Genomic DNA, 26,358 nt, shown 5'->3' with positions numbered 1-26,358 from the left:
GCCATCCCAGGCCGTGCCCATCCCACGGGATGTGGCTGGGATTGCAGCCCCCGGATTGATGAGCAGCGGGAGCGGTGTGGGGAGAGGAGCCTTGGACATCACAGCTGTGGTTGGAAGGGAATTCTGCCATCCCCTGATTTATGGGGTGATTTCTCCCAGATTCTCAGCGTTTTTCAGGCTCTGGGGGAGCAAAAAAGGGACTGCACACATGGAGGGGTGGAGGACCTAAAAATGTGCGAGTTCTCAAAGTGGGAAAAAGGGGGGTTCCCCCTCATTTTTGTCCTGGCTTCCCTCACCCTGCTGCAGAGGGCACTTTCGGGAATGAACCTTCTCCCCTGTGAGTGGAGCTGGTGCCTTGCCAGGAGCAGGCAGAAGAAAAGACGAATCCCAACCAGACAACACTCGGCAGATTCTCATCAAACCTCCAGATTTTACAGAAAATCAAACAGTGGGGACCTTCCCTGGTCCTTCCTTTCCCCTGTGGTTTTCACCAGCTCATTTTCCTCCCCATTTTCCAGCTGGTTGGGGCACAGGGGTGGATGCTCACGGAGATGCCAAGCACGACCCCAGGATTTTGCTGGGTTTGGGTTTATGCAGGGCTGGTTTCCAAGAGGGCCGAAGTGCCAGGCAGGCTGTGGCTGATGACAGCTCGGGGGCTCTCAGAAGTGGCAGCCAGCGTGGGCGGTGACGTTCGGGGCTCCTTTTGAAGCTCTGTTTACGTTGTTGTGCTCCCTGGATGTGCCAGGTGTAACGCAGGTACCTGGAGCTGGAAAAGCCATGGATGTGCCTCAAAGCTCTGAGCAAGACAGGCTGAGGTTAATGGAGACTGTTGGACTCGAAAACATTTTAAAAATATCACCTAAATCTCTGAAAACTTTGGCCTTCAGAAGGAACACATAAAAATGTCAGGGAAAAATACCCGAGTTGGGTTTTTCCAGTTTTCACCCTTGGCTGAAAAGCCCTTTCTAAAACAGGGGAGCTGGGGAGAAAAACAGTGCTAAAATACCTTAAAATCATGTTCTGGACTGTGGATTTAATGGCCAGGGAAGGTCCATTAGAAGCAACCTCCTTGAGTTGAGCTTAAAAATAAGCTAACTGATGATGACTTCCAAATTTCCGGGCAGAACTAAACATGGCATGTGTTTTGCTTTGAAGGATATAAAAAAAAATTAGCATGAGCTGATGATTTTGCAGAGTGGTTTCTTTTATGCAGAGAAAATTGTTTTCATCCTCATTCTTGGCATTGGCTCCTTGTCCTGTGTTGCTTTTGTTTCTTGGGCTGCCATGGAAATGTCCCCCTTTCCCCCCCAGGCCTCTCCACACACCTCTTGCACCGGCTCTGGTGCTCGTCAGACCCTTTTTTTTGAACTAATTTAATTAATTAACCCAGCGCAAGTGTTCCTCCGAGTTAATCATCTCCTGGGTTAACAAATTAGATCTGCTGGAGGAGGAGGCTGGGGAGCAGCAGAGCTCTGCTCCAAGGGAAGGCCTGGAGGAGGAGGATGGTGGACATGGTGGTGGGGAAGGCTCTTCTCAGCTGCCTTCCCATGGTTTTTTGGGATAAATGAGCTGAACTGGAGTCCATGGCTGCCCACCAGCCACATCCAGCACGAGGAATGTGCCTTGTGAGGGGGACCCTGCAGTGACACCAGATTAATGACAACATCAAATCACATCCTTGTTTTGTGGTTGAGATGGGAGCAGGGCTGAATCCTGACATTCAGTAGAGCAAACCAGAAACCAACACCAATATCTGTTTGCACCATGTAGGAGTGGGGTTGGATGATGAGGTTCCACATCATCCACAGCTCCGTCAAAAACAGTGTGAAATGCTGCAATAATGGGCAAAAATTACCCAAAGTGGGAATTGGTGTGAGCTTTGTGAATGTATTTCTGGAAAAGCATCCAACCCTGGTTTTACACCCAGTTACTCTTCAGGGTTTTTGTGGGGGAAATCTCTAAATGCTGCAGTAATGGGCAAAAATTGCCCACCTGCCTTTTCCCCTCAGGAGCCCCTTGTCCTGGTTTAACAGCAGCTTCCCTGGAGGAACCAAGGAGCACTTAGGGAAGGGCCTGAAGTGTCCTGTCCTCACCAGGATTTTCACCTGGAGAAGCTCCTGCCCAGCCTGCTGTGTGTGTTCCCTGCTGGGGTTAGGATGTTGCCCTGAATACACACAGTGTGCCCATCACTGAGGTGCTGCCATGGTGGCACCAAGACAGGGTCCCAGCCCCTCCGAGGTGCCCTCAGGGTGCCACTCACGGCTCCCCTGAGCATGGGCAGCCGGCAGGGGCTGGTGTGTGTCCCCTGAGGGGCCCCATGCTGGGGACAGCTCCAGCCTCCCCAGCCCAAGGGGCTGTGCTGGGGTTGGTGCTGGTGCCAGGGGGGCTCTGGGGGGCACAGTGATGCATTCCAGCTGAAACTTGTAAGGCAGAGGTATTTTAATGTATTGGCTTAAAGAAAATGGTTGTGAGCTTTGCTGGGGCAGATTGACAATTAATTTCTTTTTTTTTTTTCCTTTTTTTTCTTTCTTTTTTTTTTTTTTTCTTTGCAAGGCCATAAAAATTCCATTTCTGCTGTGGAAAGTTTTAACCCCTTCCTTACCCTGGTGCTTGTTTCCAGGGATATTAATGGGGGATTATTTTAACTGATGGCTCCCCAGTGAACTGTTAATAGATTTGGGGGAAATGTGTGTGTTCTTTGTGCTGGGCTTTTATCTGGACCTTGTTCACAGTGACCTGTGTATGGCTGTAACCTTCCTGCTTCCCTGCTCCTGTGTGTTGGGCAGTGTAAATACAGATCTGTGCTGTGGCAGAGGAGAGGAAAAAGACTGAGCATGGGCCTGATAGTCCAAAAGTGGAGTAAAAGTGCATGGAAAGGTGTTGAGGGAGGGTGTACCTGAGCTCCATGGCCAGTGGAGTGTGAGGCTGCCCTGTGGCACAGGAGTACAGGAGCGAGGGACATGGAAATGGGGAGTGGGCTCTGTGGTGGGAGGACTTTTGAATATCCTGCTTCATTTCCAGGTTGCCCAGATGTGCATTAAGTCCCTGTCACATCTGGAGAGTGCAATGATTTATTTTTCATGTGCGTGGTCTTCCCTATGGGCACCTCTTCAGTGTTTTGAGAAGCTCTTCCTTGCAGCAATGTATTGAGGGGCCATTTGACCTGCTGGGAGGAGGTTTGGTGGCTTTGGAAAAGCCAAGGAGTGAATCAGAGCAGTTTGTTTCATGTGCTTCGTGATCTGCCCATGTTTTCCATCCTGCTTTCAAGTGCAACATCAAGCAGTGGGACTGTGCAGTGTTTTGTTTTGGAAAAAAGCATCTTTCTTTTCTCTTTTAAAGCACTCCTTTGAACTTTACTGGCATAAAACGCTGTCAAATCACAAATAGTCTCAAACCTCAAGTTATTTTCTTTACCTCCACACTCTGCAGGGAGTGACAGCAGCAGTGCTGCTAACGCCGGGAGGATTTACAGTGTTTGCTCTCTGCATTTATTCCCAGAGCCAGATTCCTTTTGCCTGAGCCATGCAGGAGCCGTTTCCCTTTAAATCCTGGGCTGGATTCTCCTATCTTGTTCCTTTATCTCTAATTGTTTGAATTCACTTTGGGATGTGCAGGGAGGCATCGCTGGGATGCATGGAGGAGCGTGGTGGAGGAAGGAGTAAACACGAGGCAGAGTTTCAGCCCCTCCATCTGATGGATGAAGGTGGCTTTGATGGAGGAGATAGCCCTGACGCCAGCCCCTCTGGAGCTGCTACAAGTTGTAGCTGCCTACAATGATAGTTGTTAAAAACCCCTCCTGTACCACGGCGGGACTCAAATATTTTCCTTTCTTCAAAAAGAACGCTAACAAGCCCGCCTCTGTTCCAGCAGAAGTGGGAGGGGGGAAAAAACAGAACAAAAAGTGGATTTTCTTGTCTGTGCATAAAGGGCAGCATGGAAAAAAAGAGGAGGGAAAAGTAGAATATTTATTTAAAAGGCAGAGGAGGAGGAGGTGGTGTGCCGGCCGCCCCTGCTCTCTGCAGAGTGGTAGTGGCTAATAGCTGGAGGCGAAACTAATACTTGGCAGGGGATGAGACACAGCACAGGCCCCCCTGATTTGGGGGCTTGCTGAAGTGCTTGTTTTATGTCAGGGCTGCGGGATGAGTTCATCTTTGCAGGAATTGGTTGAGTGCACTGGGAGATAAAAGGAGGGAGAGGAGCCCACCGCAGCACGGGGAGCGCTGGGAGGGACCCTGCGGGCAGGGGCTGCTCAGATGAGCCCTGAGCTGGCCCCTGCCAGGGGTCACTTCCCTGTGGGCTGCTTTTTTTGGATTTTAAAGACTTTCCTCTCCCTTGGCCAGAAGAAGTGGTTGAAAGGAAACTTCTCCTTTCTTGAGGCGCAGTTACCTGAAAGTCACATCACCACCTGCTTGAAGGAGCACAGGAGTTCTCCAGGAGGGCTGTGAGCTGGCAGAGCTGGCACTGCCAGGCAGGGGCTGTGGGATGACAGAGATGAGGAGCTCACTGGCAAGGGGCTGCATTCATGGATAGATGGAGGGAGGTTCCTGCCTTCAGTTGCATGGAAATGCTTTTAATAAAGCTATTTCAAATGCATGTGAACATCACCCATGTTTTCATGGCTGCTTTTGCTTAGATATTTCCCAGTTCCTGGAAAGCAGAGATGGCACCAGGGCTGTTGGCACCTCCAGCAAAATATTTTTGTAGGATAGGCACTGTTTTCCTCCAGCTTTACTTTCCCCCCCTTGTATATTAATTTACACTAAGCCATGAGAAACTGCTATTTAAATGTTTATTGCTGACTGTTCCCCTGATTAATGAAGCTGCTGGGGACACTGGAGGTTTGAAGTTGTCCCATCCTTAATCTGTAAGGGAAATGCAGGGGCTGAGCAGTAGTTTCTCAAAAATGTAATAACAAAACCAACATAGCTAATGGGCATGGAGGGCTTTGAGGAGGCTGGGAGGTTAAACAGATGCAGAGCTCAGTAATTGCTACCAGCCTCCAGCCCCGGCACATGAAAGGCTCTGAGCTGGTGTGTAGCCCCCAGATCACTTGAGTGGGACAGCAGCAAAGTTCAGTGTTTGGGGAGAGCTTTGGGAAAGCACTGGGAGCATCTGTAGGATGTCCCAGGGGAAAAATGACTGTGGAAACTGGATGCTGTGGAAGATGGGTGGGTCTCTTAGCACCCTGGTTTAGTGTCCCAGTTGAGGACAGAGGGATGCACTGAGATGGTGTCCCCAGAAATGTGACCTGTGGTGGGTGAAGGGGAAAGGACTGAGATGGTTCCCCCAAAATGTGACCTGTGGTGGGAGAAGGGGCTGCTTCAGGCTGATGAGCACTGCCCACAGCAAAGGGCATCCTACTGCCTGCCCAGTCACCCCCTCCCCCACGGCCCTCCCCTTAAATTTGTATAGTTACAACTCCAGTTAAACTCCAACAAAGCCGCTTAATTCAAAGCTGGTTAATGGGGAGGGGAGCCCGCTCTCCTCCGGGGTAATTTGAGCCTGAAAAGAAGCGGGGCTGGAGGGCTGGGCCTGAAATCCGGTGTGTCAATGGGGGCTCTGGAGCAAAATAATGGCATCACCCCGCGGGCGAGTTAATGGGACATGATGGCACTGAGGCACCGGGGTCAGCAGGCCGCGGGCACGTGAGGGATTGTCAGGGAGCTTAATGCCGGCCACGGAGCACGGCCAGCCAGTGCACAGCTCCTGGCTGGAAATTCCACGGCGGTTTTCCCTTAACCGGTGCGGCAGGAGCAGGAATGATGTTCAGCAAGTGGTTAATTCGCCCTCTTTGGGGCTCCTTCTTTTCCTGTCTTCCTTCTGGAGACATCATAAATTCTGGAGGCATCATAGATTAAACAGATTTCTGGCAGCATGCGTCCCTCCCGTCTTCCCTGAGTGTAATTCCTAGAAAGAAGAGACGTCTCTCATTGTCTGGAGAGAGTTCCAGTGGGTTTTTAGAAGGACATGTATAGTTCATAGCAGCTACTCCCCCTTGGCATGAAACACTTCCTCAGATTTCATGTTCCCCGTGGGAACATCAGCGTGGCTGTCAGAGAATATTACACTGAGGAGACACCCAGCGGGTCACTCACCCAGGCACATCCTGGACATCCCAGGGGTCAGCTCGGCACGAGTTGGCCTTGGAAGGTGGGGTTGCAGGGGTGCTGGGGAGCCACCAGGCTCAGGATGCCGGGACACTGTTGGAACCAGATCCATTGGGAGGAATGCAAATATCCTGAGGACACGCGGGCCCAGCTGTGGATGCAGGGTTGGCCATCAAATGGAGAGAGAGATGTGCTAAGCTCATGGGAGATGGTGGGCATCCTCTGAGGTCTCCAGCCTGGGCTTGGGCCACCAGTCTTGGTGGCATTTGATGTAACTGGAGACAGGATTTGGGTTGAGCATAAGCTTTGGGTTAAAGATGGACTTTGGGTTGAGCACACATTTTTGGGTTGAGCACAAACTGTGGGTTAAACAGAACTTTCGAGGTGAACGCAAATTTTGGGTTAAATATAAGTTTTGGTTGAACACAAAGTTTGAAAAGGGTTGAACATGAAGTTTGTGCTGAACACAAGTTTTGCATTGAGCACCATCTTTGGGTTGAACACAGATTTGGGAATAGCACAAAAATTGGGTTGAACACAAGTTTTGGGTTGAGCACAGCTTTTGGGCTGAGCACGAACTTCGGGTTAAATACAAGTTTGGGTTGAGTATGGAGTTTGTGTTGAACACAAGTTTTAGCTTGAGCATGAACTTCGAGTTAAATTCCAGCTTTGGCTTGAACACAAGTTTTGAGTTGAGTGGGAAATTTGTGTTGAACACAAGTTTTGGGTTGAGCACCATCTTTGGGTTGAACACCAGTTTTGGGAAGACCATAAAATTTGTGTTGAGCACAAGTTTTGGGTTGAGCACCGTCTTTGGGTTGAACATGAGATTTGTGTTGAACGCAAGGGCTGGGTTGAGCACAAGTTCAAGTTCTCACTGAGCAGAGCTGATGGGTGTGAGGAGCTGTTTCCCAGGCTCCGCCCCTGTGGTTCCCCAGGTGATCCCAGCACTCCTGACTCCCTCTCTGTCCCCACAGACGCCAGCACGTCGCCCGATGCCGTGAAGAGGAGCCATTGGTGCAACGTGGCCTACTGGGAGCACCGGACGCGCGTGGGCCGCCTCTACACAGTGTACGAACAGTCTGTCAGTATCTTCTACGACCTACCTCAAGGAAACGGCTTCTGCCTCGGACAGCTAAACCTGGACAACAGGAGCGAGACTGTGAGAAGGACTCGAAGTAAAATCGGCTACGGGATTTTACTGAGCAAGGAACCGGACGGGGTGTGGGCCTACAACCGCAGCGAGCATCCCATCTTCGTCAACTCCCCGACACTGGACATCCCCAACTGCAGGACTCTGATCGTGCGCAAGGTGATGCCGGGCTACTCCATCAAGGTGTTTGACTACGAGAAGTCCTGCCTGCTGCAGCACACGGCCGAGCTGGATTATGCAGACGGGCCCTACGACCCCAACAGCGTCCGGATCAGCTTCGCCAAGGGCTGGGGGCCCTGTTATTCCAGACAGTTCATCACGTCGTGTCCGTGTTGGCTGGAGATCTTACTCAGCAACAACCGGTAACCCTCCGAGGAAAGGAAAACATCGACGGCGACAAAACACACACACACAAAAAGAAAAAAAAAAAAGACAAAAAAAAAAAAAAGACACAGACTATCCCAAATATCATCTACCTAGATTTAATATAAAGTTTTATATATTATATGAAAATATATATTATACTTGTAATTATGGAGTCATTTTTACAATGTAATTATTTATGTATGGTGCAATGTGTATATGGACAAAAAACAGAAAATGCACTTTGGCTTATATAATTCTTTCAATACAGATTTTTAAAAAAAAGAAAAAAAAACAACAAAAATTATACAGCAAAAATAGGAGAAAGCCCTAATTTTGATGTATGGTTTTTTGAAATATTATTAATACCCAGACAAAAAGCTAATACCAGTCACTCATTGATAATAAAGTATTCGCATTATGGGGGGGGATTTGTCTTTTTTCTTCCCCCCCCAGCTGAAGTTGGCAGCAGTCAGGGGGGTTCCAGGGGGCAGCTGCTTTCTCCCACCTCAGCCAGGACCCTGGAAAAGCAGTAAATGAGTTGGAAGGCTGCAGCTGGCTCCAAGAGGAGGGTGAGTGAGGCCACTTGGAGAGCCAGGGAGCACTGGGAGGAGGTGAGAGGAAGATCTGTAGCTCTTCTCACCCAGGGCTGTCTGACCTCTCTGATAACACAGAATATGGTGAGGACGAGGCTGCACATCCATGCTGTGCAGATTAATCTTCATGAGTGCTAATCGGTAGGTCTTGAAGAAAAGCAGAATATTACACAGCCACAAAGCTGCCCAGCAGGACCAGTCTGGATCTCTGGCCTTACCCAGGGGTTGTCTGTGAGCCCTGCACGTCCCAGACGTGTTTGATGGTTGAGAAACAAATGGAGGTTTTGGACAACTCATGGTTGGGTGGATCCTTCACTGGAGCATGGCCTTGATTTTGGGAATGTCTCCAGTGCCTCGGAGGAGCCATGAGCAGCTTTGTCCCGTAGATCTCCCAGTCTGTCATCCAGGCAATAAATGATCCAGGAGTGTTTGGGAAGAATAGATTTACTCTGAGGAGCAGCTGCAGCCAAAAAAATGTCCTGGTCAGATGTGCCTGTCTCAGCTGATTTACTCTGCCTGGAAATCCTGGATAAAATCAGCTCCTTTGCTCTGACTTGTGCTGGGCCTGGCAGGGGCAGGTTGGACACAGGCTTTGCTTGGTCAAGGAAGTTATTTATTGCCAGGGAGGAGCTCTGCCAAGTCCTGGAGTTGTGCTACAATTCCAGTGTGTGCCTTTGATTTCCATAAAATCCCAGCCTCTGGAGCCCAGTGACTGGGAAGCTTTCAAGGTTGCAGAGGATATTTTTGTCACCTTCATATTCACAGAGAAAAAGATTCAATGAGACCTTAAAGAGTTAAATATGGCCTAAATTTACCGCTCAGAAGCCTCCTGGTGCATGTCAGGGTCCTGCATTTTGGCAGCTGGCCCTGATGTTCCTGCCACAGCCATGAGTGAGGATGGGAAATGACAGAATTGTGGAATCCTGGAATGGTTTGGGGTGGAGGAGACCTGAAATGTCACCTTATTGCACACCTTCCACCACCCCAGTGTGCTCCAAGCCCCATCCAGCCCGGCCCTGGACACTTCCAGGGATGGAGGAAGGTGGGGGCTGCATCCCACAGGGAAACACAGGAACCTGGGTGAATGCTGGAGAGATCTGAGCAGGGAATGTTGCAATGACATTCCCGCAGTCATTTTTCAAATTATAACCATATTTGATGTTTAATTGGGACCACATTGGTTGAATTCCTGCAGCATCAGTATTAATACTTGACATCATTAATTTTTGTTTGTGTTACAGCCATTCTTAGGGAACGGTGTCAAAACATGTCACTCTCATTTAAAGCAGCTTTCAAGAGCTTTGCAGGGGTTTTTTTATCCCTTTGGCTTAGGTTTGGTGGGTCCTGCCAAACCACCCACCTCCTTTGCTGTATCGCTTTCACACAGTCTATCAAGAGGCCATTTTTATGTTTTGGGGGCTTTTAAAAGAGATTTTTCTCAATACTGCCCTCTTTTACCTGGGGAGCACCAGCAAACATTGCTTTTTTGTTTCCTTTTCTTTTCCCCAGCATTTCCCACACGACATTGACACCTTTGTTCCCTGTTCTCCTTGTGGAGCAGTGCCACCATTTTCCACTTTCTACCCACTTAATCCATAATTTTGGACAAAACAGCACCAAGAATGGATTTGAGGGTTAACTCTGGCTTTCCCTTGTGCAATCCACTGATGGTGCTTAATTCTCTTTTTTTTCATTACTCATGCACTTCCCCAGGAATAAATCTGGAGTTTTATTTCAGTTGACAGCAGGGCTTTAAAGGGAATAAAAAAGGATTTTATGGTGAGGCAACAAAATATGACATCAAGTATCCTTTTCTGTGTCATTTTGCCCCTTTAATACCTTATAATCATTGAAACTTAGAACTCTTTACAGGAGCTTTAGGACTTCAAAGCTGTAGAGCTCCACACTGGGCCCTCTCAGAGCTGAGCTGGAGCCTTCCCCGCAGTGGGGATGGACCTGGGGCTGGGAATGTCACCTGGGGTGGCCGTGGGCGGAGGGCACTGCCGTGGGGAAGGAGGAGTGAATTCCCTGCCAGGTTTGCAGGAGCAGCTGGGCACGGTTGGGGCTGATTAGGGAGCTGATGGGATCCGGCTGTGCAGCACCCACAGCTGCTGCCAATTGTCCCAGCCCTATAAAAGCAGGATGGCCACAGCAATGCTCTTTTCTGAGCTGCCTCCTGAGCTTCTCCACGTGAGATTTTACTCCTTCCTGCAGGAATTGTGCTCTCTCAGTACCTGAGGTAAGTGGAATGCTCCCTGTTGTCGGGTCTGTGTGGTGTTTAGAGTATTTTAAGGGTAGAAATTGAAGAGCTCCCTCACAGGCGGGTGCTGGCCTGCGGTTGGCCTGATCTGTGGGCTCTCTGTGGCTCCTTTTGGGCTGGCGCTGGCTCAGCTTTTGGGTCACCCTTGTGGTTACAAATCACCAGGAGCTTTTTTTTGGCAGTGCAGTGGGGAAATGAGGGGGTAGCAGTGCTGGAACACCCAGGGTTCACACTGAGCTCAGGGAGTTCTGTGCCTCTGCTGTTGTGGTGCCAAGGCCGAGAGTATGCAGCAGCCCTCGGGCCCGGGGCAGGGACCCCTCAGGGCCCGGGGCAGGGATCCTTCAGAGCCCTCAGGGCCAGGGCAAGGATCCTTCAGAGCCCTCAGCTGCCCTCGGGGCTGGGGCAGGGATCCCTCAGAGCCCTCAGCTGCCCTCAGGGCCCGGGGCAAGGATCCCTCAGAGCCCTCAGGGCCCGGGGCAGGGATCCCTCAGCAAACGCAGCTCTGTCCTGGTGCTGAGGGCCCGGCTGGGCACTGACCCGGAGCCGCTCTGCTGTATGGGTGGGAGGGGATGGTTTCATTGCAGGCCAGGGCTGTTGGGTGGGTTTGTGACTGTCACCCCTCCCAGGCAGTGACTCCTCAGGTGGAGCTGCCCCAGGGCACGGCCTTGGCAGCTCTCTCCATGCTGCAGCACAGCCTGGGGTGGGTGGAATGGCTCACCTGGCTCCCCATGGGTCACCGGAGGGGTGGTGGGACAGGGAGATCTTCTGAGCTGGTGTTTGAGCAGCAAAACTCATGGACGGTTTTTCTGTGAGTGCCAAGGCTTGGCTGGAGGCATGAGCTGGGTTCTCTTGGTGTTGTGGGTGTACCCCAAGTCCACTCCAGTGGAAGTCCTGAATCAGTAATTCTCCTATTGGACCTGAGTCCTTGCAGGCTTTGGTGTGTGGGCTGTGTTTATTTGATAAGATCCTCTTAGTTTAGCAATAATGGTGTTTAAGTCTGTGCACTGGGCTGGGGAGGAGCAGCCAGTTGCTGCTGGTGGGTCCCAGAGGCTGCTGCTCCCCCTGTGAGCAGACATTCAACATCCTAGTCCTAGACTTCATTGCTGCTATGACTGAGAAATGCTTTTCAGCAGCCAGAATGGAAAAGAAATTATTGCTAAATTCATCTACTCTCAGCTCTTCTTTTAAAGAGAGGCTGAAAGCCCTTTGTGGCACACGTGTGGCCACAGTTTTATGGGAGCTGCCAGTCTTTGGGCCATAATCCTCCTTCTCAGGGCTTTATCTCCACAGTGGAAGGGCTTGTTCAATATATAATTCAGAGCTGGAATTCAAATTCAGGGCTCTGTGTGGGCTACCAAGGCACAGGACAAAAATCCCTGTTGGTGTAGAGAAGGGAGCTGAGGTTTGGTTTGGGGTGTGATGCTGCTTGGCTTCATGGCTGTGAGTGGTGGAAGGTCTCCAGCTCTTTGGGATGTGTGTTAATGCTTCCAGCAGAGCTGCTCACACACCAGCCTGTGCTTCCCAAAGCCCTGGGTGCTCCAGGCTGGGGCTCTGCCTGCTCTGGGGTGGGATTGAGCTGGAGGAGGAGCTTTAACAGTGCCCAGGGCGGTGCTGCCTCAGAGGATGGAGGTGCTGGTGCCTCTCAGGGTGTGGGGTGTGCTTCAGGAGCCAGAGGGGGGTTGTGGGGTTTTCCTTGACAAACACCACGACAAAATAATCAAATGTCTCTCTCATCCATCCCAATGCCTTGTGGAGAGAGCTGGTGAGGGCACAGGGCTGTGGGGAACTGGTGCAGGGCATGGCTTGGGGCTCCACTGTCTGCTGCTCCCTGACTGGTTTAAGCTCAGCTTTGGAGGAAATGGGAGCTGGGTGCTGCAGAGCTGTGCTGGGGAGGGGAGAGCCTGTACCTCCCCCCAGTGTGTCCTGAGCTCTTTGGGAGCGGGAGCTGTCTGATGGGAGAACAGGATCTGCTCTTGTCCAGCAGGGACCACGACCTTCCTAGAAAGCAAAAATAAGGATTCACCTTCATCTCCCCTCCCCTGGGGTGGGCTGGGGGCTCTGCAAGGGGGCCCATGGCATCACTGGCTGCTGGGTGACACCTGGGGCTGCTCCAGCACCCCAAAACTGCATCCAGGAGCCTGGCTGAGTGCAGAGCATCCCGAGCTATTTCCTGTGAATAACTCCTTTTGCTCCCCTCAAAGGCCTTATTTTCTGTCTGGGGCGTGATGAAGCATTACTTGCTGCTTTGTGGATAATCCTTCCTATATTCCTGATTTATGGATGTGCTGGTGTGATGCACAAAGTGGCATCTGTGCTCTGCACACTGTGGGAACAACCCAAAATTGCTCTGAAACTCAACTGGCTTACAATTATATTGGATTCTATTAAATTAAAACACATAGCACATATATTACACAATAAACCACAGCTATTTCATGGATCAAATTAAGTTTTATTTGGGCAAATTACAACCTTTCTTACAGTTGGGCCTTTGTGAAACCATTCCTTTTTAATAAAAACAGGCATTTTTGGCAAATGCTCTTAAAGTGTGCATTCCCAATAATTGCGTATACTGTTGCTATTCTTTCTGGGATATATGTGGCTAATTATCTTCTGCTTAGGATAGGTTTAAATGAGTGGGATCTTCCCTTTGCTCCTCCCCCACACCTCCCTTCTGCTGGAATTTCTTAGTGCTTTCCATTTTTATTAGCTTGGCTATGGAAGAGAGCAGAGGGGGAAAAAAAGCCTTCTCATTAAAAGCAGGAGTGCTTTTCCCGGAATTTCTTGGGGAAATGTGACTCTCCCAGCCTTCCTCCAGCCCTGCCACGGGGCTGAGGGGGACAAAGCTGCAAATGGGGCTCTGGGAGGGTGGTGGGATGTGCACCCCACTTGTGGGGGCTGGGGGAGAGGCAGAGCTTAGGAGAAAATAAAGGAGTTTGTTGAGGAGGGGCTTGGGGGGCTCCAGCTGCTGTGGAATTGCATCTGGGGGTAGGATTTTCCTGCTGGCCTGAGAGGATGCAGCTCTGGTTGTGGCTTGGAGGCTGGGACATCTCTGGTGGCTCCTCACTGAAGCAGGGTTTGGTGCTGCTTCCCTGCAGGGACAGGAGGGGCTGTGGGGTGGCATTCAGACCCCAAGGAATGGCTTTGGCAGGGGCTCACCCACACAGGTTTGGTTAAAAGCAAGTCAGCGTTTCAGGGATTGTGGGGATGGGCAGGCAGAGTGGCTCATTCCTGTGTTTCCTTAGGAAATTGTTAAAAATTATCCCCTCACGTCCCCTCTGGGTTTGGGAAGTGCTGCTCCTCTGCTTTTCCTGCCTCTCACATTCTGCTCACTGCCAGGCTTGGAGAACCCAAATTTCTCCCTGGGAATAGTTTTTCCCACAGTATTTTCAGCCTGGAGAGGGAAGCAGAGGAAGTGTCCCAAGTGCTGCTTTCCTTGGGTGATGCCACAGTGGTTTCCAGACCCCAGGCTGGAGATGAAGGGTGGGGCAGCCTCCAGGCTCCCCAGTTCCTGAATCCAGCCACTGTCAGGTTTGTGTTTCCTGCCCCAGCAGCACCTGGGGATGTGGGAAGGGAGCTCAGCCCGGTGGGAAGGGGACATGGAGCAGTTGCTGTGGATGTCCAAAGCACATCACATAAAACTTCAAAGCGTTCTGTCAGCTTTCCAAGTCCTTCTGGGCACCATTGTCAGGAGATCAAGAAGGTTTATGGAGCCTCCCAAAGCACATCTGGATGCTGTTTATGGGATTGTGCTTGCTATGATCACATCTGTGGGAGGGGTTGGCACTGGGAGCTGCTCTGGGAATGCCAGGGCCATGGGCTGGTGGCATCTCCCTGTGCTGTGGTCAGGAGAAACCCCAGAGCTCAGGGTTTCCCTGCTGCTCCCAAAGTGCTGCCAGCAGTTTGCTCAGAGGCTGGTGCTTCCCAGCTCCTTCCCTGGCAGTGCTGGGAGCCTCAGCCTGGGTGACAAGCTGGTGGCCTTGTGCCAGGCGTGGTGGGACTGTCTGGGGGCTCCACTGTGCTGACAGAGAGTGGGCACCAACCTGTGCCACAGGGAAGAGGAAAGGAGATTGTTCTCTCCTATGAAACACTCACAGAAGTTTCTTTATTGATTAATTTTAATTGTTTTTTAATAATGAAGTGTCTCGTTTTCCATTGCCATGGAATGTGTGATAGTGGGGCAGGAGACAGTGGCTCCTGCTGGGACCCCCAGTGTCTCTGCACCCCAAGGTGGGGCAGGAACCAAATGAAGTGGCCACAAAACACTTTTGATGACCTGCCAGTGTGATTCAGTCACAGTGGCAGCAGGTCACAGCCTGGCTCTGTCCCCAGAGTGTGCCCTCCAGCCTGGCATCCCAGGGACAAGCACGGGCAGTGGGGGAGAACAGGGATGGGAGCAAAGGGAAGGGTCCCCAGGGCTTTCCTGACAGGTTTTGGAGGGAGAAGATTCTGCCTGGTCCCTGCTGGTCTTGTCCATCCCCATGCTCTGTCCTTGTCCATCCCTGATGGTCCCAGCACTGGGCGAGTCGGGTTGTGGGTGGCATTTGGGACACCAACCCCTCCAGGAAGGGAACTGAGTCACCGCCACCCCCCGAGGCTGTGTGTGGAGCAGGGCTGGGCCTCCTCTTTGCCTGGCAGCAGGGATCTGTGTTCTCTTTGGGATGCAGGATTGAAACCACAGCCCACTGCTGGGGAAGCTCCGTGGTGGGCGTGAAGCGCCTTCTCCCGAAGGATGCCGGGGGGAAGGGTGAGAAGAGAACCCCCACACGTCTCTGGAAATTGCTTTCCTTCCTCTCCTCCTTCCAAAACAGTGTAATTAACAGAAATAAACTCCTCAGTGCTGTTAATTTGGAAGGCCTGTGTGCCAAGCTGGAGCTGTGCTGGGAACAGTTAATTATTACCCAAACGGGGTCTGAGCGGGGCTGAGAGCGTTGAGGAATTATGAAACTGGAACGAGGGAGGCCCATTCTTGGCAAACACTTCCGTGATTCAAATGCTGGGGAATTCAGCATGTTTTTCTCTTTCTTCTGAGGACTCTGAGCCAGCCCTTGGTGCAGCTCTCATGGTGGGGATGGATGGGACCATCAGCCCAGGGAAGCTGGTGCTGGAGCAGCTTCTGCAGCTCTTCTGTCACAGCAGCAGTTTAAAATAGCTTTGGCAAGTCCATAATTAACCCATTATTGGTTCTTGGAACTGCCCAAGGTGTGGATTTCTGGGTGTGAGGTTTGCTGCTGGATCTGAAGGTGCAGCTACATGAGGATGGTCACAGGGGCTGTTCTGCTTTTCTGAGCCTCCCGCAGGAAAGTCCCTGCTGAGTTGTGTTTCTGCTGCATGAGATCCCCTCTGCTTGGGGGCAAATCCTCCCCTCCTCCAGCTGGTTGTGTTGGCAGAGAAATCCCTGGTAGGATCCAAGCTCTGCTCTCCAGAAAGGCTGGAGGGAACGTCTGACATCGCCCTCCATCTGTGGCAGTGTGATGGCAGAACTTTCTTCCTCTCCCCTTCCCAGATTTATCAATCCCTGAAATTGGAGTTATGGCCCAGCTGGGGTTAAATGAGTGGGAGTTTTGCTGCTGCTGGGATCAGTAACCTGTGGGATTGCAGTGTGGCTGTAGGAACTCGGGCAGGAGCCTCCCAGTGCCTGAGGTGGCTTCATGTGAGGTGCCCTGATGGGAACTGAGCTCAGCTTTGCTTTTCCTTTAAAAAAACCCCTTGATAGCCTTGAATTCCTGCTTAGGAAACCTCTCACAAAAATGTGCACGAGCTGGGATCCAGCAAGATGAAAGGGGGTTTATGGTGATTTTTGGAGTTAACCAACGTGGTTGGAGGTTTTCAGCCTGAAATTAGACAAGCTGAGATGACATTTCCAGAAGGCTTTTGATAGCAGCTTAATGGTCATAAACTTTGGTTTATTAAATGTAAAAGAATTTTTTTAATGTGATGTTGTGAAATGTTTCCTCCAAGATAAGTAAGTGTGGTGTGTGGAGGGAGGGTGGGAGGTCAGAGCTGCTCCTTGAGTAAGACTTGGGCAATCCTTCCTGTCTCACCAGCCTACAGCCCCCCTCAGAGACCCCTCCTGTGCCTTTGGCTGCTCTGGTGCCACACACCTGAGAGGGGACACCAAGCCAAGGCTCGTGAGCCCCTGGGCATCACCTCTTGGAGCAGCAGCCCCCGAGTCAGGGGAAAATCAGAAAACAGCCCTGAATCCTCCATGTGGGCAGGAGAATGCAGCAGATGGGCTTGGGAAGCTCAGCCTGCTTCATATGTGGCCATGAATGAGCTTCAGCAGCAACACTGGGCATTTTCTTTATGTATTTTACAAACACCTCTGGGGCTGTTGTTTGGAGAAGGGCTGGGAAATGCTCTGTGCACTCCCAGGATGGGTTGGCTTGGAAGAGACCTTGAAGGTTCTGTAGTTTCCATCCCTCCTTTAGACCTGCTTTTGGTATCAGGAGAAGGAAGGATTTGGGGCTGGGCTTTATTTAGGGCTCTGAGGCTTTGTGTGTGCACAGGTTCAGTACAACAGCAGCCCCGTGGTGGGATGTGGGCTGGGGCTGAGCTTTGGGGTGTGACTGACCCTTCTCCCTTGGCTGTGCAGCCTCACCTTGCCCGTCCTGCCTGGGTGATGTCCCCAGGCACGGTGTGGGTGACACCGCCACACTGGGAGCACCCTGAGCTCGCCCTGGGGCTGTGACCCCGCTGTCCCTGTGTGGCACCACCCTGGCCCCACAGGGGACGCTTCCAAGGCCAGCATCCCCCCCAGGGCTCTCCCACTCCTCAGAGGTCACTCGTGCCGAGGCAGAAAAACAGTGCAGCAAAGCAGAATTGCTGCTTGAGTTGCTTTTTTTCATTAAAAAAGGAGGCAGGGAGAAACATCAAAATCAACCCCCTGCCCCCACAAATCCTTCCCTTGTCTCGGAGTATTAAAAACATCCTGGAGCTGGGGCCATGCCTGTGTTCCTCGGCGCTGGAGGAGGATTTCTGCCAAGACACTGACCCCTTGTGGATTTTGCAAATGTCTTTGAATCTCTTTTCCTCTTCGAAAGGCTAGGGGGAAAAAAAAGACAAACAAAAAACCCCAAACCCTTTCAAACCTTTGCTTGGTCCTTTGCAAGGCAGCGCCATCAGAAGATTTATTCTTAAACGGAGGCTGCGGGGTGATTTATGGAATTACAGCTGAGCCGCATTGTGTGCTGGTTACAAATTGCACAGATATTCCATGGGACGTGAGCTCCAACGAGCACGGGATATATTACACTGCAGGGAAAAGGGGAGCTCAGAACCAGCTGGCCGACTGTAACAACTACAGCCACTTCTCTTTGAAGAGGAGATGATCTCCATCTGGCTTTAATACAAACCATGATGGACTGACACCGGCTCTCGGAATATCTTATACAAACGGGATCATTGCTGCTTGCTTTTTTCCAGAGCTGTCACACCGCTTCATTCTGGGTTTTATTCCTTTTTCCTCCCCCCTGCTCTGTTGTTGCTTCATGTTGGCCACTCCTTGTCGAGCTTTAGGAGCTGCTGGGGGTTGTTTCTCAGCAGAGGAAGGGTTTTCTCTGAGTGGGGAGGGCGATGCTGCGGTGCCATGTGTGGAACCACGGAGCTAAATTGGCTACCTAGAAATACAGCCCAGATGTGAACAGGGAAAAGGAAGCTGGAACACATTATCAGGAAGGATGTGTCTCCTTTGGAGTAAATCCCTCCCAAGGAGCCCCTCCTCGGGCTGTTGGTGGCTCCAGGAGCAGCCAGCTGTGAGCCCTGCTCTGCTGGGTGTGCTCTGGGGCTGCTGTGGGCTGGGGACACCCCTGGAACCTTCCTGGCGAACCAGGCTCTGAGGGGCTCTCCAACATCTGCTGTAAAATCTTCATCTCTCCACAAAGGAATGTCCTGGCCAGGTTTGGTAGCCCATGAGTGGGAGGAATTGGTGAATGGATGAGATTCCTTTTAAGCCCTTGTTGTCCTCCAGGATCAAAGGTTTCTGTGTGAGCAGTCTCATATTTTGGCTTGTTAGGAAGTCACGGTGGTTTTATTTAACTCCCTTGGCTGGATAATGGATCATTCAGCACTGATTTTGTTCCCTGGCCTGGTTGTGCTCTTAGGCTTGACTTCTGTTGTGGATATCTAATGGCAAGTCTGGGATTTTTGGTGTGAATTCGCTGTTATGAATTAATATTCCTGACACACCCAGTGCCAGGAAACAGCCCTTAAAATCCAACTTCAGCCTTCCCTGAGCTTTCCAGGCAGTGTCCACATTTCCCTGCCTCAGAGCTCCTGGGAAGCACCCATAAATACCCACTGGGGTGAGAAATCCTGAGTTTTGGTAGTTGATATTTGCATCCCTGAGAGAGCTGCTGGCCCTGCGGTTTGGGATGGGGAGGGAGTTGTATCCTTCCCACTCCATCTCAGTCTCCTGCCATTGAAGGAGCTCTGCCTGGGGTGATGCAGCTTCCAAAGCTGAGCTCCTCAAATTTGAGATTAAATGGATAAAATGTGGGGAGCTGCAGGCTGCAGTTACATCTTTTACGGGCCAGTCTTTGGATGGTGAGGTCCTTATCCCTCCTGCCTGGTCCAATCCAGCATGCTCCCAGTGCTGGCTGCAGGCCAGGGAGCTCTAGCCTCCAGACATTCCAATTTTGGTCACCCTTTGAGGACGTTTTGGGCCAGAGGGTGTTGTGATGTCTGGCAGTTTGGTCCCTGGCACACCCCATGGTCTGGCCTGGGAAAAGTGCTGGGAGGACAGAGCAAAAACTCTGAATTTCTGCAACCCCAGGCAGTCCTGGCCGAGCCTCCCAGCTCTGGTGGGGTTACACAACTCCAACATGGCTTTCTCTGAGATACTAATTAGGGATGGACAAACCAGAGGGAAGAAAATAAGAAATCCCTTTGCACTCATTGTGGGGTTAAACAAAGTTCAGCTGACTTTCTTCTTCCCCCTGTGTTATTTTTCCCTTCAGTGCAGGCTCTGCTCATCCAGGTTCCAGCAGGATTGGGATGCAGGGCTGCCTGAGTGCTGCAGGATTTCCAGACAAGTCTAAATCCCTAAATCTGGGAGTCTGTGGCACTTAGAGCAATCCCGATATGCTCCTGGCCCTCCAAACAGGATAATTTGGTGTGCTGTGTATCCTGCAAAGTCTGGGTGTTGCTCTGGGTAGCAGATCTTTATCCCTCCTTTTTCAGGTGGGGCTGAGCTTGGTGCTGGAGGCAGCAGCCCTTGAGACCCCCATCCCAGCTTGGCTGGCTCCTCCTGCAGCCAGGCTGCTTTTGGTGCTGTTTGTTAATGGTTGGACTTGACCTTAGGGGCCTTTTCCAGCCTAAAGGATTCCATAATTCCATAAATCCTCCACTCAGAAGTGCTCTCCGTGCTGCTGCTGGCCTCTCTCTGAATTTATCTCAATGAACACGAACCCCTGAGCTTTCTAAGCAAATCATGAGGAGCAGGGAGTGAATTTACACGGCCCAGTGGCCCTGGCTGGGCTCTGCTCCTCTCCTTCCATCAGGAGCCTCCTCCCGCAGACCTCCCTGCCTCGGTGGAAGCCACGCCACCACAATGGGCCTGTCTCTGGCTAATGAAGCTCTGCATCCCACTGCAGCATTCCTCTGGTGCATTAGGAAATAGTAATCATTCTTCTCTGGCACTGGCTTTGATAAGCAATTGCCTTTGGCCAAAAGCCGTGCCAAGATTTTGCTGCTTGTTATGGAGCTAAAGATGTGACATTGCAGCACTCGTAATTGGGATCATTTAACACCCCGTTAGCAGGGAGCTGGAGTGGCCCTGTCTCTTACCTAGGTTTGGGACAGTCTTTTAGGAATCCAGCCACCATTTGGGAGAATCATTTTTTAAATGGAAATATGGATGCATTATTCATTACATTAATTCATTTTCAAGTGTGGAGGAGAAGCTTTTTGGCAGCACTGAATGGGGGGAGCTGCTGTGATAGGAAATCTGGAGTGAGCCGTGCTCCAGTTTGGTAAAGTGGGAAACAATGGACTGTGGTCCAAATCCTAAATCTGGTTTCAGGCAAGTCCCTTCCTTTTAAGGAGTTGTAAAATGAAGGTGATATTTAGAATTTCATGGTCTTGTAGGGTGGTGCCATTAGTGATCATTCCCCTGATTGATCATCACTCTTTGGGCTTGATGAGCAAGGAGGAAGTTGGGAGTTGTGTTCTGTAGGGCCTCCTGCAGCGCCCACAGCCCTGCCTTGCCCCTGGTGTGGTGGATCCCGGGATGTGGCTCCTGGAACATCCCACCCTTGGGAGGGTCCTGGGTCTTCCTCCCGTGGGTTCTGTCCCAGCCTAGAGCCTGTCAGAGAGCTCCTGTCCCCCTGGGGAGCCAGTGCCACCTGTGCCCCTGCCATGGGCAGCTCTGGAAGGAGCTGAGCTCATCCAGAGCAGCTCCAGCTCCTCCTGTCCTCCTCAGGAGCATCCCACCATGCCAGGAGGCCTCTGCAGCTCCTGTGAGCTTCAGGGCTGCTCTGCCTCCTCAGCTCCCCCCTGCTCAGGACCACGGGCTCTCCTGATCCACAGCCCAGCCAAGGTTTCCTCTCCCTGCTGTGGAAAACCTTTCCAGCAGCTCCCGAGGTCTCTGAGGGCTTCTCCTCTCCTCCAGGCTGCATTGCCTGTTGGTTTTGGAGGCTGTGTTCCCCTGGCAGTCTTCCAGGTGTATATTTAGAAAGGGAGATCATACCTTCCATCTCAGGAATAAACCAATGATGACTTAATTTAGAGCATGAAAATTAAAAACTCCCTCTCTGACTGAGGAGCATTCAGGCCCTGCAGCCTCCTCCTTGTCAGCTCTGCTTTCCCCTCTTGGCTGGGGGTTCCTCTTGCTCGGCTCTGGCCATCCTGGCCTTATCTGGGAGCAGGAATGTGTGGAAGGAGCCATGGGGACCAGGGTCTCCTCTGCTGGCACTGCTGCTGGTGTCCAGCTGTGTCAGTGGGCATCAGTGCTGGAGCTGAATTCCATGGGGGACTCTTGGCCGTTTTTAGGAGACAAATGGTTCTAAAAAAAATTACTTTTAAAATCTCTTTGGATCATTAATCCAACTTTACACTTCCTGGAAGCTTTTCTGGGGCACCTTCAGAGAGCTCTGTGGGTACACTGCAAACAAATGGGCTGGAAAGTTGGGTGTAGCCTCCATCCTGGCAGGGAAAACCCATTTCTGGTGTCTGCAGTTTGGTGCCTTGCTCACACAAAGGGCTGTGGCTCCTTTGGCAGTTTCTGCTCCTGTGGAATAGGAGAACTGTGGGCTGTGCTGGGCACAGGATCCCTGATTCAGCAGCTGGGGCAGTGGGAGTGTCCCTGCCATGGCAGGGAGTGCAAGGAGCTGATTCCTGAGGTGCTCTGCCCCCCAAACCAGGCTGTGATTCTGGGACTCTGGGCAAGCCTAGCACAGCTCCTTTGCACCCAGCTTTATTGGTAAATCTGGGATTAGCACCAACACTGGGCTCCTGAATCCCTTTCCTGCAGCTTGGGGCTCATCTCTTGTATTTAATAACAGCGTGGAGGGGATGGAAATGGGTTAGAGATTGATAAAGCCCTGGAGACCTGCAGGACAAAAAATTCTGTGTGCTGCCAGGAGAAAGGCTTTCATTCTGCTCCTGGAAGCTCAGCTTTCCCCACTGCTGCTGATCAGACCACTTTTTTCACCTCCTCTATCAGCTGTGTTATCTGAAGGGTGCTCTGAGGGAGTGCAATGTTGAGAGGCCCCAGAGTTAATTGACATTGAGGACGGTGTAGTATTATTAGGTGTGCCTTAATGTAACAATCTCCATTTTGGTCTATTTACTCTGTACTACTGAGTAAATGTGGAGATAAAAGAAGGTGGAATTAGCGCTTCTCTTGCTTGCACTAAAGCCAAACTGCATTATTTTCTTTTCAGTGGGTTTAGGCCTAAAAGTAGCTCAGGTATGTGCAAGTTTAAACAAGAAGAACCAGGGCCCCATTAAAAATTACTCTCTCCTGGATAATATTCAACACAGGATTAATAGTAAAGAGGCTGATGTCATCCCAGAGTTCCCGTGACCCTTTGCACTTCTTAGCACGCTGCTGAAAGAAAACGTTCCTGCCACACAGGGCTTGTCCTGCTGGAAAATCTGATGCTGCCTTTTTCCCAAGAGCAGAGGGAGAGGTGTTCTGAGCAGTGCAAGAGAAATTAATTGGGAGTGAGGAACTTCACCTGAGCAACCACCTTCCCCTCAAAATCACCTGGCTGCTGCTGTGTCCATCCCAGAGTGTCCATCCCAGGGTGTCCATCCCATGTTCCCAGAGCATGGAGAAGGTTGGGAGCCCACCTGTGATGTTCCTGTGCAGGATCCTGCTCCCTGCCCTCCTCCCTTGGCAGCTGCAGCAGATGCCAGGCAGGGATGGGCTCTGTCCCTGCTGGGACCCTGGAGCTGCCCCAGGCTCTGCTGGAACAGCTGGGGTTGGAGCTGGGCAGCTTCTCCAGGGATGCCAGGGCAGACAGCACCATGGAGCTGCTGCCAGTCCCACCAGGCTGGGGACAAAAGGGCTGTGCAGGAGTTTGGTGGCTTTAGATGGGATCAGTGGTCCCAGTGCTCTTCATGGAGAGCATACATTGCATTTTGAATTTGGTTTTACCTTCCTGCCTAGGCTGGGCTCTAAACCTCTGATTTGTTCTTCAAGGGCTTGGCTTGAAGAAGAAATGTTCTGCACTGCACCAGGCTGGGCACTCCCAAACTGGGCTGGAAAAGGGCTGGATGAAAGCAGAGCAGCCTTCTGGGCTGTGGGGTTATGAGCAGGTCCCTTGATAAGGAACTGGGTGTGCTGTGAAATAATTAGGGACTCTCATCTCAGACTCATCACAAACATTAATTAGCAGATTTCATAAGATCAGTCACCTCCTTTTCCCCGTGCCTGTAGGGACAGGTAAATGTTCCAGCTCTGTCCTGGTGTGCAGCCTGTGGCACTGGGGGGGCAAAGTGCCCTTTTTCAGACCCACCCCTGCCAGGATGGAGGCTACACCCAACTTTCCAGCCCATTTGTTTGCAGTGTGCCCACAGAGCTCTCTGAAGGTGCCCCAGAAAAGCTTCCAGGAAGTGTAGGGTTGTATTAATGATCCAAAGAGATTTTAAAAAGATTTTTTTTAGGAACCATTTGTCTCCTAAAAATGGCCAAGAGTCCCCCATGGAATTCATCTTCAACACTGATGGAGCTTTATCATGAGAATTAATCCACTGAGGTGCTCTTGCACCTCCAGGGATGCTGAAGGTCCCCTTTGGAGCCAAGGTTTGTACTTGGAGGCCAGGAATGTCCTTGGTAACAATATCAATACAAACAAGACAATAACAATACCAAAAAAGATATTTCCCAGCATTCCAAAATATCAATTGTAAAATTGATAATACCAATTTGACAATATCATTTACTGTTATTGATACTATATATATTACTATATATAACAATATCATATGTTGTTATTGATAGCAATAATATTTCCTAGCAGTTGATAGCAACATCAATACAAAAAAAGATATTTCCCAGCATTTTCTGCAGAAATCACCGTGAGAATCCATCTGTAAAGTCCCTGTGGAGCAAACAGCCTTGTGCTGCAAGGTGCATTATCTCAGCTGAACTTTGCTGCACCTGAGGTGGCCCTGCAGGGAGTTTAATCCTTTTAAATTTTCCCAAAAAAGCTCCTTTTGCACTTGTGATGTTTCACTATTTAAAGCACCACAAAGGCTCTTAGAGCAGCTGCTTGGGTGTGAATGGTTTTTTTAATAATGCTGAGGGAACTGCTAATGATTAATCAGCACCAAAGCCTCTGTCTTAACCTCATCAGGTGTGCGAGCAGCAAATATGTTAACCCTTGAGTGGCAGGAGTGCCTGAAGGTGTTTGATTGCAGACTGGGTATGGAATAAACAGGCAGGAGATTGATGTGGTTCAGGGCAGGGCTGGTGAAAAGCCCCGTGGTTATTGCCCATCACCCATCAGCTCTGCTTTGATGGAGCTCTGGGGTGTGGGCAGGAGAGCTGGGATCACACCTCCTGAGCTGTGGCAGTGCTGGGCTTGAAATCCTGATTTTTAATTATTTTTTTTCCTTTACAAACCTGTTTAGCTCAGTAGGTGAGCAGGGATAGCTTGGAAACTGGAAACTTTCTTACTTCTCACACTGAAACCAGCCAGAATAAATCTGGGGAGTTCTTGGCCTGTTTCACTTGTGGTCAGCACTGAAAAACCTTTTGGAAATGAACTTGAGGAAACCCTGCTGTCTTTGGGGAGGCTTGGATGAAGGCATGGAGAGCACGAGAGGGACTCTGGCACCAGGACAGTGCTCCTGTGCTGGGGGCACAGACATCCTGTGCTGAAGCACTGAGGGATGATGGAAGTGGCATTTGGGAAGTGTCTGATGTGGCTTCCCCTGACAGAGTGGGCTCAGCTCCCCCAGGTTCTGGGTCCTGAACGTTTCCTCCTGCTGAGCAGCCTCAGCCAGCAGCTTCAAAGGCTGCTCAGCCCAAACCAGAAACCTCAAGAAAGGATTCAGCCACGGGAAAACCCAGAGGCCACGTGCCGTGCATATGTCTGATAAACCACTCCCAAATTCGTTCCTATCAAGCTTCAAAAAAAAGGCATCTCATGGTTTGCATTTCCCTTTTCCTGTCAGAAAGCCAAAAATGCCATTTTCAGGCCACGCCTCCCCGGGCAAGTTGCAATAATTTATTTAAATCAGTTTGGGCTGATGTCATCAGTTGTCCTTCAGGGCCTGGAGGGATTTGAGGCTGGGATTGGATTTTGGGGAGATCAGAAGGGGAAGCAGTGAGGGTCTGATGCTTCCAAACATCTCTCTGTGGAGGGGCAGAGCAAAGCCTGGCTGGGGGATGTGCAGAGGAGGGGCTGGGCTGCCTTTTTGGTGGGAAAAGCTTTTCTGTGCAGCGACAGGCAGTGCAGGAAACCTGGTGGGAAGCTCTGGTGATGGATCCAACACTCACATTGAGACCAGAAGCCTCTGAGATAAAACAGGAACGTGTTCTGCCAGTTGCCATTAGCACTCAGCCAGTGACTGTGCAGATGGTTTGAATTCTTGCTGATCAGATGGGGAGGGTGAGATGGGAGCCCTGGCTGGAGCTATGCTGCAGAGCCTGGAGCTGGTGGGATTCCTCACAGATGTTGGTCACCAGCCTTTGGGGATGCTGGGGGGAAATAATCTCAATTTCAAGAAGCTGGTGCTTTTCCCTTTGGGAGCGGGACATTCCTGGGCTCTGGGATCAGGAGCTTTGCTGGGGCTCTGCCCATCATCAGGAGAAGCCTGGCTGATGAAGGTCATGGAGTTACCTGCAGCTCTTACCTCCCAAAAGATGGGAGTGAAGAGAAGAGGGGATGGATGCAGCAGGAAAAGCTTCCCTGTGCTGCCCTCGGGGTGGGAGAGCCCTGGGAATGGGGCAGCAGCTCCTGCTGCCTCACATGAACCCCAGGGATGGAGAACTGGGAATGGAGGGATCTGCAGCTGGCAGTAGAGGAGCTGTTTCCAGGGATATCCTGGCCTGTTTGCTCCCAAACCTCTGGCAGCTGTGGATTTCCATGAGGAAGTGTCACTTCACTTCAGCTGCAGGGCTGCTCTCTGGGGCAGATTTGCTGGCCAGGGTTTTATTGCATCTGTCAGAATCATTGGCAGAGAGCTTTGTCCTGTGGAAGGGTGAAAGATGTGGGTGAAGCACAGGGCATGCCTGCAGTTGGGATTTTGGGGTTTGATCTGGCACCCTGAGCAGGGGAGAGGCTTTGGAGGCACCCCAGAAGTGTGGGGAGCTCTGGGTGAGCCTCGGGGTCACAGGGTGGTTTTGGGGTGGTTGCACAGAGCAGCTTCTTCCAAAGATGGGGAAAGGAGGAGGGAAATTCTGGCACTCAGTTTGGCAGGTGGGAG

At 51.1% G+C, this 26,358-nt stretch overlaps 1 protein-coding gene across 1 annotated transcript in view; it reads left to right on the top strand.

The window, feature by feature from the left end:
• Nucleotides 1-10,844, top strand: part of SMAD6 (SMAD family member 6) — a 40,519-nt gene extending 29,675 nt beyond the window's left edge. The window contains exon 4 of the mRNA XM_074549135.1: nucleotides 7,085-10,844. Within this exon, the coding sequence (XP_074405236.1) occupies nucleotides 7,085-7,626 (542 nt within the window). The 3' untranslated portion in view covers nucleotides 7,627-10,844. The remainder of the gene's footprint in view (nucleotides 1-7,084) is intronic.
• The last annotated feature ends 15,514 nt before the right edge of the window (nucleotides 10,845-26,358 follow it).

This window comes from Zonotrichia albicollis, chromosome 11 (assembly GCF_047830755.1).
Source record: "Zonotrichia albicollis isolate bZonAlb1 chromosome 11, bZonAlb1.hap1, whole genome shotgun sequence".
NCBI classification, from domain to species: Eukaryota; Metazoa; Chordata; class Aves; order Passeriformes; family Passerellidae; genus Zonotrichia; species Zonotrichia albicollis.
Note: the sequence above shows the minus strand (reverse complement) of the source record. Positions and strands in the feature narration are given on the sequence as shown.